At 56.3% G+C, this 13,575-nt stretch overlaps 2 protein-coding genes across 5 annotated transcripts; one reads left to right on the forward strand and one right to left on the reverse strand.

The window, feature by feature from the left end:
* Positions 1-1,425: 1,425 nt before the first annotated feature.
* On the reverse strand, positions 1,426-4,246 carry RPL10A (ribosomal protein L10a). Its single transcript, XM_074527954.1, has 6 exons — positions 4,114-4,246; positions 3,832-3,906; positions 3,673-3,753; positions 3,227-3,375; positions 2,279-2,451; positions 1,426-1,632 (listed from the first exon to the last, which is right to left on the reverse strand). Exons 1-6 carry the CDS (start codon positions 4,116-4,118, stop codon positions 1,462-1,464), a joined length of 654 nt encoding a protein of 217 aa, XP_074384055.1. The 5' UTR covers positions 4,119-4,246; the 3' UTR covers positions 1,426-1,461.
* On the forward strand, positions 4,200-13,379 carry ZNF76 (zinc finger protein 76). 4 transcript variants are annotated; one of them, XM_074527952.1, is made up of 15 exons: positions 4,200-4,343; positions 5,544-5,698; positions 6,819-6,899; positions 8,007-8,084; positions 8,247-8,452; positions 8,964-9,041; positions 9,378-9,494; positions 9,733-9,808; positions 10,094-10,219; positions 10,323-10,502; positions 10,710-10,943; positions 11,226-11,359; positions 12,042-12,182; positions 12,270-12,383; positions 12,709-13,379. In XM_074527952.1, the coding sequence occupies exons 2-15, from the start codon at positions 5,626-5,628 to the stop codon at positions 12,811-12,813; spliced, it is 1,743 nt and encodes a 580-aa protein (XP_074384053.1). In that variant the 5' UTR covers positions 4,200-4,343; positions 5,544-5,625; the 3' UTR covers positions 12,814-13,379. The 4 variants fall into 4 exon arrangements, with proteins under 4 accessions (XP_074384053.1, XP_074384052.1, XP_074384054.1 ...); XM_074527951.1 differs by lacking the exon at positions 4,200-4,343 and adding an exon at positions 4,601-4,730; XM_074527953.1 differs by lacking the exon at positions 4,200-4,343 and adding an exon at positions 4,737-4,888.
* Positions 13,380-13,575: the final 196 nt, after the last annotated feature.

The following is a 13,575-nucleotide window of genomic DNA, read 5'->3' on the forward strand; positions in this document are numbered from 1 at the left end:
ATGTTGTATTGTAACACCAGTGTGGTTCCAAGTTACTCCAAACGAGCTGCAGCTGCAGGGTCCTTAGTTGGGCAGCAGCTGTATCTCGTGAAGGTAACTGAGATAAATAGGGGTGGGTCAAGAGCCCAAGAGGAGCCCCTGAGGAGAGACAGGACTGTGCTGCAGAGAAAGGAGAAGAGCCCCAGCAGAGAGGGAAGAACAACGCTGCAGCAAAGATTACAACAAGCCACCTCTGCTTCCTGCTGTGGAAGGATGAGGTGGCAGCACAACCTCCTGGTAATGGAGCTTTTCCCCCTTCTGCTTTCACCAAACAGCTCAAATTGCCCCCAAAATCCCACAGGGCCCCTGGAGCCACCCACCCCCAGCTCAGAATGGCTTTGAAAGGCTGAACCCACATCAGCCACCTCGGGGATCAAGGTTTTGAAGCAGTCAAGAAAATTTAGGGTTGTTAGGGTTTTGGATTTGGTTTTTTTTTTTTTTTCTCATGTTGGAGTATTTATATCTGCCTTTTGCAGCGGGCCAGGACTTGCCATCTCCAGCAGAAACGATTAAAGTGATGAGCAAGATGTAGTTCATGAAGTTATTTGCACTTGATTAAAAGAAAAAAAATTGTTATTTGAACTTTGTAAAAAGAAATGTTTGCATTTTGTATTGTCTTTTTTTAATTATTAAATGGAATTTCTTGGTGTTGTGTTGATCTTTCAAAAACTGGCTCTGATGCTTATTTTAAAGGTTTCTAACAGCAGGATCCAGAGCTATTTTCATTGTTTTGTTCCCTCAGATGCTGACAAGCTTTTGCAGGGCCCAAAGTATTTTTTCTCCCCCCAGAAGCTTAAATGCTGCACTTCCCTAAGCTCTCCAGTCCCTGCACAATGTATTTATTTATGCACATTAATTTCATTTTTAGCCCAGAACATGGAGTTAGACTGGCTTAGAGGGAAGAGGGGATGGCAAACATCCTCTACCTCAGCCCAACCCCTTTGCTGGGCTGCAGCTCTGTCCTTCAGCACACCTGGACTGACAGACAATGCTCAAGTCCTCATGAGCTGCACCTGGGCAGGTGTGGGCAGGTGAGGGGCAATTGCATTTAAACACTTCTGCTGCCCCTGCCAGAGCAGGGCTGGGCTCTGCACAGGATTCAGGGGAGCTTTGCAGCAGGTAAGGGTCCCCTGTGTGGGCACAACTGCTGAACCTGCACCTGCTGGGCCACCTCTGCTCTGGGGGCGAGCGTGGGATCCTTTCCTTCCCCACCCTCTCTGAATGCAGGGGGTGAGGCTCCTTCCCTCAAAAGCTCCAATTTCCCACTTGGAATTCATCTCTCAAATGAACATCAAGGCCTCATCTGAGCCCTTCCCCTGGAAGGAGCAAGCAGCTCTTTGGCAAAGCCTGCCCCAGGAGCTCTGCAGGAACACAGGCACACACAGCTGAGGGTGTCTGCAGGGTTTATTGCTGCCCCAGCCCTTAGTAGAGGCGCTGGGGTTTCCCCATGGTGCTCTTGATGTACAGAGCTCGCACGTTCTGCCAGTTCTTCTTCAGCAGGGACACCAGGAAGTTGATGGCCAGGTGGATGTTGTAGACCAGCTCGTCCTCTGTCATCTTCACGTGACCCACGGCCACAGCCAGACAGAGCACCTGGGGACAGACACAGGTACAGATTCCACAGGGAAAGCAAAGAGCTGACCCACGGCCTGGACATGCCCACACCAGCTTCACTTTCTGCCCCCAGCTCTCTCTGCACTGTGGCAGAGGCCAAGCTCCTCTCTGAGCAGCCTGGAAGTCAATGCTCCCCACAGGCTGGAGGATTTATGAGTGAGCCAAGAGGCCAAGTGTCAGGACATCGTTAGCTCAGCTATTTTAAATGCTCAAGCATTTGCAAACCCTCAGATCTGCTGTGTCCTCAGGAACTCTACAGCTGCTCCCAAGTTCACTTGGACAGAGCCAAGTCCCAAATTCACCCCCAGCAAAGCCCCCACTCATGCTCAGCCCCCCAGGGACACGCCATGAGCAGCACCCACGTGCTGGGAGCAGCTTTAATCATACTGGATCGTGCTCAGCACTGAAGCATCCAACCCTCTCCTCATTATCTGCTCCAAGATCCACCAACCACAGTTAAATTATTCCTCCTTCCTGGCTGGCCATGGAATACTCTGGGTACATTTCCCCTTGCTGGAGGAAAGCAGCCACAGCTCCAGAACACTCGAGGGACACCTACAGCCCAAGCCAGAGATGGCAGAGACACTGAACAAGCCCCAGGCACACAGATAAAGCCAGGCTTTACCTTCTTCATCTGGAACTTGATGGTGGATTTGACCTCATCCACCTTGGCCACCAGGTTTTCGTTGTGGGTGAGCAGGGAAGGGAATTTCCCAGCTTTGTTCAGGCCCGGGCCCAGGATTCGAGGGATTTGCTTGATCAAGGACTCGGAGGCCAGGAAGGCGTCGTACTTCTTAGCTGCAAGGAGACAAGCAGGAGCTCAGGATGGACCCTGCTCCCACCCCAAGCTCCAGGAGGGACTCGGCTGAGATCATGCAACTCCTCCATGCAGATAAATCCAACATTCCTGGGTCCCACCAGAACTGGAGCTGGTTTTGCCAAGGATCTTTGAGGAACGATTGTCACAGCAGCCAGGCCCCAGCCCCACACACCAATAACCCAAATCCTGCTCCCTGAAGGAACTGTCCCTTGCTGAGTTCCAAGCTTTGCTGCAGCCTGTGCACAGCAGGATGAGTGAGACAGAGGATCCATCTAGGAGAGGCTTAGCCAACAATCACCTAACAACTACAGTTCCATGGCCCATTATGGACTGAGGAACAAGTTCCTGCTGCCTGAGCCATGTACAGAGGCACTTTGAGTTCTCAGGAAGGGAAGGACTTTTACTCTCTGACTAGGGAAAATGAGTGCATTTCATTCTGTGCACACAAGAACCGCAGGACTAAAGCTCACTCTTGCCTCTGGTGTTTCCTGGTTTTTGCTGCCCTCCAGCTCCCCGACCAGGAAAGTGAGGGACATCGCAAGGGATGAAACTGTTGACAGGGATATTTTTTGTGTCTCTCCCTTCCTTGGACAACCAACCCCATTCCTGCAGTACTGATCTGTCAGATCTGCACTGGAAAGAGCCTGGTGGCTTAATAGTTTTCGGCAGATACTGGGGCTGACTCTGCTCAGAGTTTCAGCTCTGCAACTAACCAAGACATGGAAATCTGGGAAAAGCCTTATGGACACTCACCCAGCTTCTTCACCAGCTTCTTGTTTTTGTTGAGCTTCTTCAAAGCTTCTATGTCCATATGAGGGATGTCAACTGCTTTGGCCTCATCGCAGTGCTGCTGATCCCCCAGCAGACACACGGAGAATTTGGGCCGCGGCGTCGACTTCAACCTGGGGAAGGAAGGTCCGAGTCAGTGACGGGCCAGCCCCAGCGCGTGTGCACGGAGCCAGCACGGAGAGAGCTTACCGCAGCACGGGGCATCCTCACCTGCCGTCCCGGGCAGGCCGGTGGGCACAGCCCGGGGGCTGCCGCACCTCCCCTCATGTTTTAAGACCCAGGGTGAGGGTCCGTCCAGCCGCCCCACCGGGCCTGGCCGCGCTGGACTCCCCGAGCGGTTCGGCACCGCTGCGGCCCCGAGCGGGACCGGGCAGCGCCGAAGGCTGGGTAGGAGCGAGAGGATGGCGAACCTGACGGTCCCGGAGAAGCGCTTGTCCTTCTGCGGGTCATAGTTCTTGAGGCTGATCTGCAGCTCCACCGTCTCCACGAACCTGCGGGAGGCACCGGGTGAGGCCTGGCCGGGGGAAGGCCGGGGCCGGGGGTGACACGTCCGTGTCGGCGGCTCTTACTTGCGCTTCTTGGCACGGCTGCCGTGCAGCACCTCCTTCACCGCCTCGTACAGGGTGTCTCGGGACACTTTGCTGCTGCGGGGGGAAACGGCAGAGGGGACTCAGAGCCAGCCCCGCCCGGGACGCGGCTCCGAGTCCGTCCCGGTCCCTGCGCGTTCCCCCCGCCATCCACCCCGAGGATCGTGCTTCGCTGGCTGCCCGGCCAGCCCCGGGGCCCCCACCGGGCACGGATGGCGGAGGATGGGGGCGGATGGAGTGGAGCAGACGCTGAGCTGCACGCACCTCATGGCTGCGGCTGCTCGGGTCGAAGGACCGGAAGTGGTTCCGGCACGATATAAATACTGGCGAGATCTCGCGAGACTGGAGGGCGCTGCGCGCCGCCATATTGGGAGCGGCGGGGAGCGGCACCACGGGGCTGCCATGCGGGGAGCCCGCCCGGCTGCCCGCCCGCATCTCCTTCCTTGTTAAATAAACAACCGCGGGCTCTTTGCCCTCTGTGTCCGACCACCAGGGTAGGAGTTCCCGCATCGCTTCACAGTGTATTCCAGGAGCTCCGGGCTGGCCTCAGCGGCCGCCGAAAAGGAGCTACCGGTCCAGGCCGGGCGCGGGCGGCAGCACTGCCCGGTCCCGGTCGCGGGGCAGGTACCGCCGGCGGCCAGGGCCGGGCCGGGCAGCGGTAACCGGGGCCGTGTGGCTTCAGCGTTGGCACCGCGCATGCGCCGCCGGCTGCACTCCCCGTATTGGCCGCGGGGCGGCGCGCGCGCCCCGGAACCCGTATAGCGGGCGGGGGCGGCCGCGCGCGGGTGGGAGCGGCGCCGCCATGCGGGCTGCGGGGTGGGCGGGGCCGCGCGCGGTGCACGTCGGGCCGGCGGCGGACCCGGGCCCGGCGGGTAGCTCAGGTCGGTGTGGGGGATGGGGGGCGGCGATGGCGGCCGGGCCCGGAGCCGCCTCAGCCCCCGGGGCACCGCGCGGGGGAGCCCCCCGTGTCCCCGCCATCCCCGGGCCCTGCCCTCGCAGCCCGTGCCGCGGTTCCCCGGTCTGTCGGGGGCACGGCGGGGTGAGAGCCGGGGTAGCGCAGCGCGGGGAGAGGCGGCACCGAGTGGGCACCGAGCGGCGGCGGGCACGGTGTTCCTCGCTCGCTGCTGGAAACGAAACGATCAAAGATTTGTCTGTCAGGGGTGGCTCAGGAAGAGCGCGCTGTGGCGCCTCTGCAAGATAACCGATCAGCAAATGTTCTTGTGGGGGTGTGCAGGCTTTAGCATCATTTGCTTAGAGCCTGGGATTGCGTTCCTTGGAAGGCTGGGAATTAGTCAGGAGAGGGAGGGGAGAAGGAGGAATAAAGCTCATCACCCCTCTGTGCTGCAGCGCAGGACATGCTCAGCCTGTAGGTTCAGGATTTAAAGTACCTGGAAACCCCCGCAGATCATTTGGAGGACGGGAAGGGCTGGAATATAACATTTGTGCTGTCTCCAAGAAGAGTCTGTCACTTCAGTTCTCTGATAACCTTTATTTCATATCTGGCTGTGGAATAGATTCTTAACCCTGCCTGCCTTTAGTGTGGGAAGGATGCAGCATTGTCCATCTTAACCCTTTAAACCTCAAAAGTCTTTTGAGGCCATTCAAGCCTTTCCTAGCGTGCAAAAGTGGAGAAACAAAAGGAGGAGGAGAAGCTAAGGGCAGAAATTGAAACGGAATTGTTCTTTTTACTCAAGGCTCACAGCAAAGACGCCGACCCCGTGTCCCACAGGCCCCCGTGCTGCCAGGCAGGATCCATGTGTGGGGACTCGGGGCAGGATGGAGAGCCTGGGGCTGCCAGCAGTGACCCTTGGGGATGGCACCACGGCCTACCTGCAGCAGGCTGCCAGAGGTAACAGAGCCTCGGGCTGTCAGAGGCTCCTCCTGCCTCTGAAATGAGAGTCAGGCTCACCAAAAGGGCCCCTCACGGCGTGGGAGCTGCCACGCAGGCAGCTGGTGGATTTGCACTGAAGTGTGATGTGAAATAAAATACAACTCAAACGTGCCTGTGGTTTGGAAGTGAAGCTGTGGAGATGGGAGAGGTGTTGCTGTGGAAATAAAGGTGCTGTTCAGACTAGGAGAGCCCTGTTCTTCCCAGGGTTGCTGTGAACAGGGAGCTGATGCTGTGGCCTGCAGGGCTCTGCTCCACCAAAACTTCCCCTGGGCTGAGCAGGTGGATTTGCATCCCTGGTGTGCACAGGGTTTGGTTCACAGCAGTGCTTTCGCCACTCAGAGAGGTGCCAAATTCCACACCTGCCCTTAGCCTGGTGTTGGTGAGGTGCCCCTTTCTGCACCACCCACTGCTCCCAGGAAGAGGAGCACGCTGTTTCCCAGCCTGCAGAACAGGATGGAGGAGTTGTGCAGCTCCCTGTCCTGGGGGTTGCTCTCCTGCTTCATTTTCTGAGCAAACTCACTGCAGGTTTGTTGTGTGTGTGAAGCTGTGCTGTCTTGGAACCACCAGGTTGTGTGACCCCTCTCAAACCAACCTGGATTCTCCATGTTCAGTGGGATGGAGCAATGCACCAAATCCTCTCTGCACCAAATCTTTTGGTAACTCAGTCACAATTACAGGTTTGCAGTCAGGCTTTGGCAGAGTTGAGCCTCGACAGCCCAACAGTGGCAGCACTTTATGCTCCTTTAGGTGCTGTAATTGTTTCCTAACAGTTGATCCTCTGCCAAAGTAATAGATAAATCTCCCAGCCCTTGCTGATGCTGCTCAGCACACACAGTTGGTATTTTCTTCCAACACAAGTGTAATTGCTTCCTCTGTATGCTCTGTCTGTGAGGGGCAGCTCCTCACCAAGGGATGCCTGAGGATCTCTGTGTCCTGTCTGGACAAAGCAATGCCAGCATTTCTGGGAAGTGTCTCTGTGGGGAAAAGCTGATCCATACCAGCCTAGAACTGACAATTTGTCCCTTTTGTGGGCAGAGGGGCTGGGTCAGCAGCTGATGGTGTGTTTTAACTGTTCCAGGTGAAAAGCTGATTGAAGGGCAAGTCATTGAACTTGAAGATGGGACCACAGCTTATATCCATCAGGTGACAGTTCAGAAAGGTGAGGAACACACACTGCCCTCTTTCTCTTTGGAAGGACACTGTAGGTGTGGCTGCAGCTCTCAGTGCTCCAGCATTTGGGCTCCTCTGTCAGTTCAGCTCTCAAAAGTCCACATGAGCATAGGGTTTCTGTTGGGGTTTCTTTCTTGTGGTTTTGAGGCTGAGTAAACAAGGCCATTGCCTGCAAAGTCGTTAGCAATCTGATGAGAAGGTGAATTTGGTGGAGGTGGAGACCAATGTTCAAGTGCCATTTCACCTGTGGGCTCTCCCTGTTGTCATACCACGAGCCCAGTGAGCTGTGAGCTGTGTTGGTGCCAGGCACACAGCACACACAGAGTTGTTTCATGTGGGAGCAGCTGGGCAGGACTTTCCTCTGAACTGTGAGATAATGCATTGCTTCTGGAATAGGTGCTGCTGGTGGGAGGGGTCGTGTGGGGATTGTTGGGAACAATGCCACCTTGGCCACTGACCCATCAGCCAACATCATCTCTGAAATTAGGGAACTTTAGAGAGGTGTTGGGAGCCCAGTTCATGTGGCAGGCACCAGAGGGGCACGGAGGAATCATCCTTGGCCATGCCAAGATGCCAAAGGGCAGGTAGAAAGAGCTCTTTTACCTTGGGCAGTCCTTCCTTGATGCTCCTTGTGTGCCACCTCCCTGTTCTGTTCTCCAAAGGCTGCTGGAAATGGATGTTTTATAGCTGGCTGTGCCCCTTTTGCCCTGCAGCCTCCTCCCTGCCTTCACATGCACAGTGAGAGGGGCTCTCCTCACCCCTGCTTCCCCTGGCATGGGATGTTTGTGCTTTCCTTCTTCACACTCCCCTGTGCCAGAGCCATCCTTCTCCATTATATCCCCTTCTTGCTGGGATATAACCTGGCATTTTGAAACTGGTGAGACACTGCATCACTCCTTTGAGCAAAGGAAGAGGCAAATCTGTGCATGAAGCCTTGAAAACCTCACCATTCACATCAGAAGGGCACAGATGGTGTCTTAAAACCTACACTTGTGGTTGCCTTTCAGGGCAAGCAGGCAGCCCTGTGTCCTCTCCTGCCTGGCAGCCTCAGCTGGGTGCTCCAGGAAGGTGTGGGGATGTTTTCCTTTCCTTTTAGAGGCTGTGGCTTTTGAAGATGGGCAGCCAGTGGTGCTGGAGGATGGCAGCATGGCCTTCATACACAGCACAGCCAAAGGTAAAGCACTCCCTGCTCTTTCCCTGGCAGCTGGAGAGAAGCTGCTGGAATGTCTCAGATTTCCAGGGCTGGGGAGGTGAAGCACTTTTTTCCTGCCTCACACTGAGCTTTTTTTCAGCTGAATTTTTTTTCAGCCCTTTACCTGAACGTTTCCTCTTGCAGAGAGTTACGAGCCTGGCACATTCCAGGCTGTCCAGCTGGAGGATGGCTCCACTGCCTACATCCACCACCCTGTCATCGTGGCACCTGGCAGCACCATCCTGCAAGTGCAGATGGAAGCTGGGCTCCAGGGGTTGCCTGGGAAGGAGGAGGAAGATGATGTCCTCGATGTGGACACCATTAATGCATTGCAGCAGTATGGCAGGAAGGTGAGGGCACAGCAGCATCTGCTGGCCTGAGTTTGTGCCCTCCCTGTTTGAGAGAAGTCCTTGGACAGGGTCCAGTGTGAGTGGCACTGCTGAGGGGTGCCTGGCAGCTGGGGACACAGAATGGGGCTGTTTGGTCTTGTGGGGTGCTGGGCCTGCTGCAGGCTGAGGTTTGGGAAGGGAGGAGAGCTGCTGTGACACAGCCTTTGGTGTGCCAGAGCCATGGCCACTGTGCCCATGGTGACCTCCAAAGCAAAGCAGCTTCAGATCCTGCTGTGCTGTCACTGCAGTGTCCCACCCCAATATCCCAGGCAGTTCCTTTTTGTCCCATCTCCATGGGCTGGGGAGCAGGGGCTGCCAGGAGGGTGCTGCAGTGCTGAGCTGGGCACAGACCTTCCTGCTGTGGCAGGCCCAGCCCCTGCTCGCTGGGGAAGGGTGGGGTGGCACTGTGGCTGTCACTGCCTTCCTGCTGCACAGGGACACACAAACAGGGCCTGTGCTTCTTCACTCACAGGGCTCTGATGAGGAAGAGGAGGGAGTGACAGACAGCTGCCATGTGAAGAGTAAAGACTCCAGCAACATCTCTTCCCAGGTCTGAATTTTTCAGTGACTGGAACTCCTCTTTGCCACTAATTATAAAAATGTTGTGGCTTCCCTGCTGAGTTAGCAAATACTAACTGCACATTTCTCAAATGAGCTGAGAAAGGGAGTTTCATGTCTGAGAACCCTGGGAGGTGGGAGGGGGAAATGCAGGTTCCTAGAGCCCTGTCACCTGGGCTTCACCATGTGGGCACAAACTGGTTTGTAGGAACATGTTTTTGGAAGATAACTGCAGGAGTGCATATGTATGGCAAGGAGGGAAGTATTTGTGTGGGCTTGGTGAAGCTGTGGTGGCTTGCTGGATTGATTCCAGTGCTTGTCCCAGCAGGATCTGCAGGAGGAGGAGGTGCAGAGCCACAGGAAGGGGCAGCAGGTCGGCAGCAGAGCTTTCCGCTGCGGGTACCAAGGCTGTGGCCGCCTCTACACCACTGCCCACCACCTCAAGGTAAGGCAGGAGGCATGGCAGGGTGCAGGCCAGACCAGCCCAGGTTACACGGCCAGAGCAGGATGCTCTGCTGTGTGCAGCTGAGTTACTGCTGAGCTCCGCAAGAGACCCAGTTGTGTCAATTGGCCAAGGTGAAATCCAACAGGGAACTTTAAATTCTCTCCACCAGCATTTTTCCATAGTTTTCCTTCTTCCTTCCCTTGGACCTCATTTTAGGGACCTGTTGTTTCTTTTCCAGGTACATGAACGTGCTCACACAGGTGACCGGCCATACACATGTGACTTCCCAAGCTGTGGGAAAGCATTTGCCACAGGTAACAAATTCCTGTTTTCAGCAGATTTCATTTTGTGTCCAAGCCAGTAGAGCACAATATCCAGAGCATCTAAAGCAAGGGAATCACAGCACGGGAGCCTTCACTGATTGTGGGCAGATAATGGTGGCAGCAGGGTTGGAAGTGGTGTTGGGGTTGGTTATTTCTTCCCTTTCAAGCTTTGCAGACACAACACAAACACTCAGGTACATGCGCTGAGGGCTGGTACTCCTTGTCATGGTGTTTCCTTCTCATCACAAAATTAGTTGTGGTCTCTGTCCTGGACAGGGTATGGTCTGAAGAGCCACGTGAGAACACACACAGGTGAGAAACCCTACAAGTGTCCAGAAGATTTGTGCAGCAAAGCCTTCAAAACCTCCGGGGACCTGCAGAAACACATCCGCACGCACACGGGTGAGCAGCATGGGGCAAGAACTGCACAGGGCACAGCCCACTCAGAGGGACTCCAGGTGGCTGCATGGTGGCAGCTCTCACCTTCAGCACCCTGTCCATGCAGGTGAGCGTCCCTTCAAGTGTCCCTTCGTGGGCTGTGGCCGCTCCTTCACCACGTCCAACATCCGCAAGGTTCACATGCGGACGCACACGGGCGAGCGGCCCTACACGTGTGCAGAGCCTGGCTGTGGCAGGGGCTTCACCAGCGCCACCAACTACAAGAACCACATGAGGATCCACACAGGTAGGAGGGGGCCAGCAGCAGGGAGCTTGGTGGGGCTGGAATGGGCATTGTCACAGGAGTGGATCTGGGAGTTGGAGGAAATGGTGGGAATTGCTTCATTGGATTGATTGTTGTTCCAGCAGTCTGTCTCCAGCTGTTTGCTCTGGTGGAGAATCCCTCCCCAGGGCGTGAGGAGGGTGACGTTCAGCTCTGTGGCCTCTGCCCTAGGAGAGAAGCCATACCTGTGCACCGTGCCGGGCTGCGGGAAGCGCTTCACCGAGTACTCCAGCCTGTACAAGCACCACGTGGTGCACACGCACTGCAAGCCCTACACGTGCAGCAGCTGCGGCAAGACCTACCGACAGACCTCCACGCTGGCCATGCACAAACGCAGCAGCCACGGCGAGCTGGAGGCCACCGAGGAGAGCGAGCAGGCCCTGTTCGAGCAGCAGCAGCTGGAGGGTGAGCGGCCACTCCCCCATCAAGGTGTGGCAAAGGGGAGGGAGGTGACGGCAAGAGCAGACACGCCCCTCCAGAGCCGAGTGTGGCTGCCTGCTTCCCCATCAAAGCTGGATTTATTGGAAGGTCCATGAGGTTGGGAACAGGCCCATTCTGTGGTACAGGGAGAGGTAAAGGTCCTTCTTGCCAGGCCATCATGGTCTTGTGCTCTTCTGTGCTACCCTTGGGACCCAGGCATGGGCTTTCACACCCTGGTAATGCTGCTCTTCCCCTTCTCTGATCCAGCTGCTGCAGCTGCTGACAGAGGCTCTCCACTGAAGAGTCAGCATATTGCTTTCCTCTCAGAGATGGAGGAAGATGAAGAAGAAGATGCTGTGCCTACACAAATCTCACTTATCTCTCAGGATGGGACAGAGCAGGTATGGACACAGACACCCTCCAGCATGTCAGGGACAACAGTTATTATCTGAAGTGAGATTCTTCCTCCACTCAGCCAGGATGTTCTTTGCAGGGGCTTTTTCCAGCATTTTTTTCAGACCTTGGAGTTTCTTGGGCTCTTCCTGCCCTGAGGGCTCCCTCCTACATCCTCACCCACTGCTGCAGTGTTGGTGTGGGGTTCTCTGGTCCCAGTGTCCCCATTGCTGAGGGTTTCTGGGTGTTTGTGTGGTCACTGGCAGCCCTTGGCTCCCCAGCTCTGCTGACCCAGGCTGCATTTGGAGATGTTTTGTCATCACTTGTATACAGCAGTGCTTTTCTTGTACTTCCCTCCGCCAGCTGCCCCTGTGCTGACTGGAAAAAATTTCCTTCTGTGGCACGGGGCAAGGGAAGCAGCTGCCAGCAGTGACCTGTTTCCTCTTAGCCTGAGATGCTCGTGCTGCTGCAGTGCACAAAGCCATCCCCATCCAGGCTTCAGACAAAAGGCAGAGTGGGAAGATGTGGTGGGATGGGGAGGGCCGAAGACTCAAGCTCTGAGTTCTCTGTTGTCCTGTTGTCAATTTTGTCCCTGGTGCTTGGAGCTCTCAGTTTCCTCCTTGCCCAGCCTGATGCATTGCTAAACTCAGGAGGTGCCAAAGGCTCGCTGAGCTCTGCTGTCATCCCCAGGTCAGTCTGTCTCAGGAGGAGCTGCAGGCCCTGGGCAGTGCCATCGGCGTGGTGGCACAGAGCAGCGTCCTCGCCGTGCCCGAGGGAGGGGACACTGGGACCATGGCTGTGGCCAGCACTGATGGCACCGAGGCACAGGAGGTACAGACAGAGCTGGGGCTGCCCCTGCTGCCTCTGCTGGAAGAGAGCTGCATTTTCTTTTAAAACAAGATTAACTGAACTTTCCAGGTGACCATAGTCGCTTCTGGGGCGGTGGTGTCAGAGGAGTCGGACATTGCCCCGCTCTGCCATCAGCAGGTGGCATTGCTGGCCACCTCCCACGGCACCCACATTGCTGTGCAGGTACCACGTGGCTTTTCCACTGTCCCCTTCACTCCCTGGCCACCCACTGCCACCTGTGGCCCTGCTGCATTGCTGCTTGCCTGGGGGGCTTGCTCCTTAATTCCCAGAGGCCCTGTGTGCAGAGAACAGGGACATCCTGCTGGGACTGCAGAATGCTCCTGTGCAAACAACCCTTCTGCATCTCAGCCCTCTGTCCTTCTGCTTCACCCCCTGTCACCCACCTGTGTCACCCACCTGTGTCACCCCTCTGTCCTGCTGGGAGCCCCCTGAGCTGCATTATGGGGGTTCAGCACTCATTCTCTGTCTCTCCCCCTTCCCTCCCCAGCTGGAAGAGCAGCAGAGCCTGGAGGAAGCCCTCAGCATGGCCACAGCAGTCATCCACTACGAGCCAGTGCCCCCTGCCACAGCCGTGCCCGGGAAGGGGAGCTGAGGCCAGCAGAGCAGCCAGGGCAGGGCAGTGCCAGCCCCAGCCTGTGCAGGGGTGGCAGGGACAGTGTCTGAGCAGTGCCAGCGTGCCCTGTGCCAGCTGGGACACTGACAGGGCACAGGGCTGCTGGGGTGACCCTGTCTGAAGGGCTCTTCCCTCTGGGAGGGAGGGCAGGTACTGGGCTGCTCTGGGCTCTGGGCAGCAGCTCTCCCTTCAGGGGCACTTCCTGCCCTCTCCCTCCAGGAGTGGTCCAACTGCTCCCCTTCTTGCTCACCCTTCCAGCTCAGTGGGCAGCACATGCACAGAAGCAATAAAGGCCCATCAGAGCAAGGCCAGGCTGTCCTGAGCTTGGTATGGAGGGTGAGCAGTTCCTGCCACTGGAGCCAGCACTGGGATGGTTCCAACAGCAGTTCTCCCATCTCTTTGTCACACTTCCTTTTCAAGCAGGGCTTCCATGGCAGATCCCTTGGCTGTAGAGCAGAGCAGCCAGCACTTGCCAGGAGCTGAGCTAGACCTGGATGTAAATGCTGAGTTGAAATAAAAACAAATTTTGAAATTGTTTTTTAAAAGGACCCCTCTTCTCTTTGGTGGAAGCTGGGAGGAGAGGGTGGATGGTGGGGTTCAGCAGCTGTAAGAATTGAGGAGATTTGTGGAATTGACCAAGCACCTCCTGCCAAAGCAGCAGCTGTCCCAGAGGAGGGCTGGGAGCAGGGTGAGCTGTACCCTCAGCGTGTGGCTTGGAGGGACATGTCCTGAAATCTCTCA

Source organism: Zonotrichia albicollis, chromosome 28, assembly GCF_047830755.1.
Source record: "Zonotrichia albicollis isolate bZonAlb1 chromosome 28, bZonAlb1.hap1, whole genome shotgun sequence".
NCBI classification, from domain to species: Eukaryota; Metazoa; Chordata; class Aves; order Passeriformes; family Passerellidae; genus Zonotrichia; species Zonotrichia albicollis.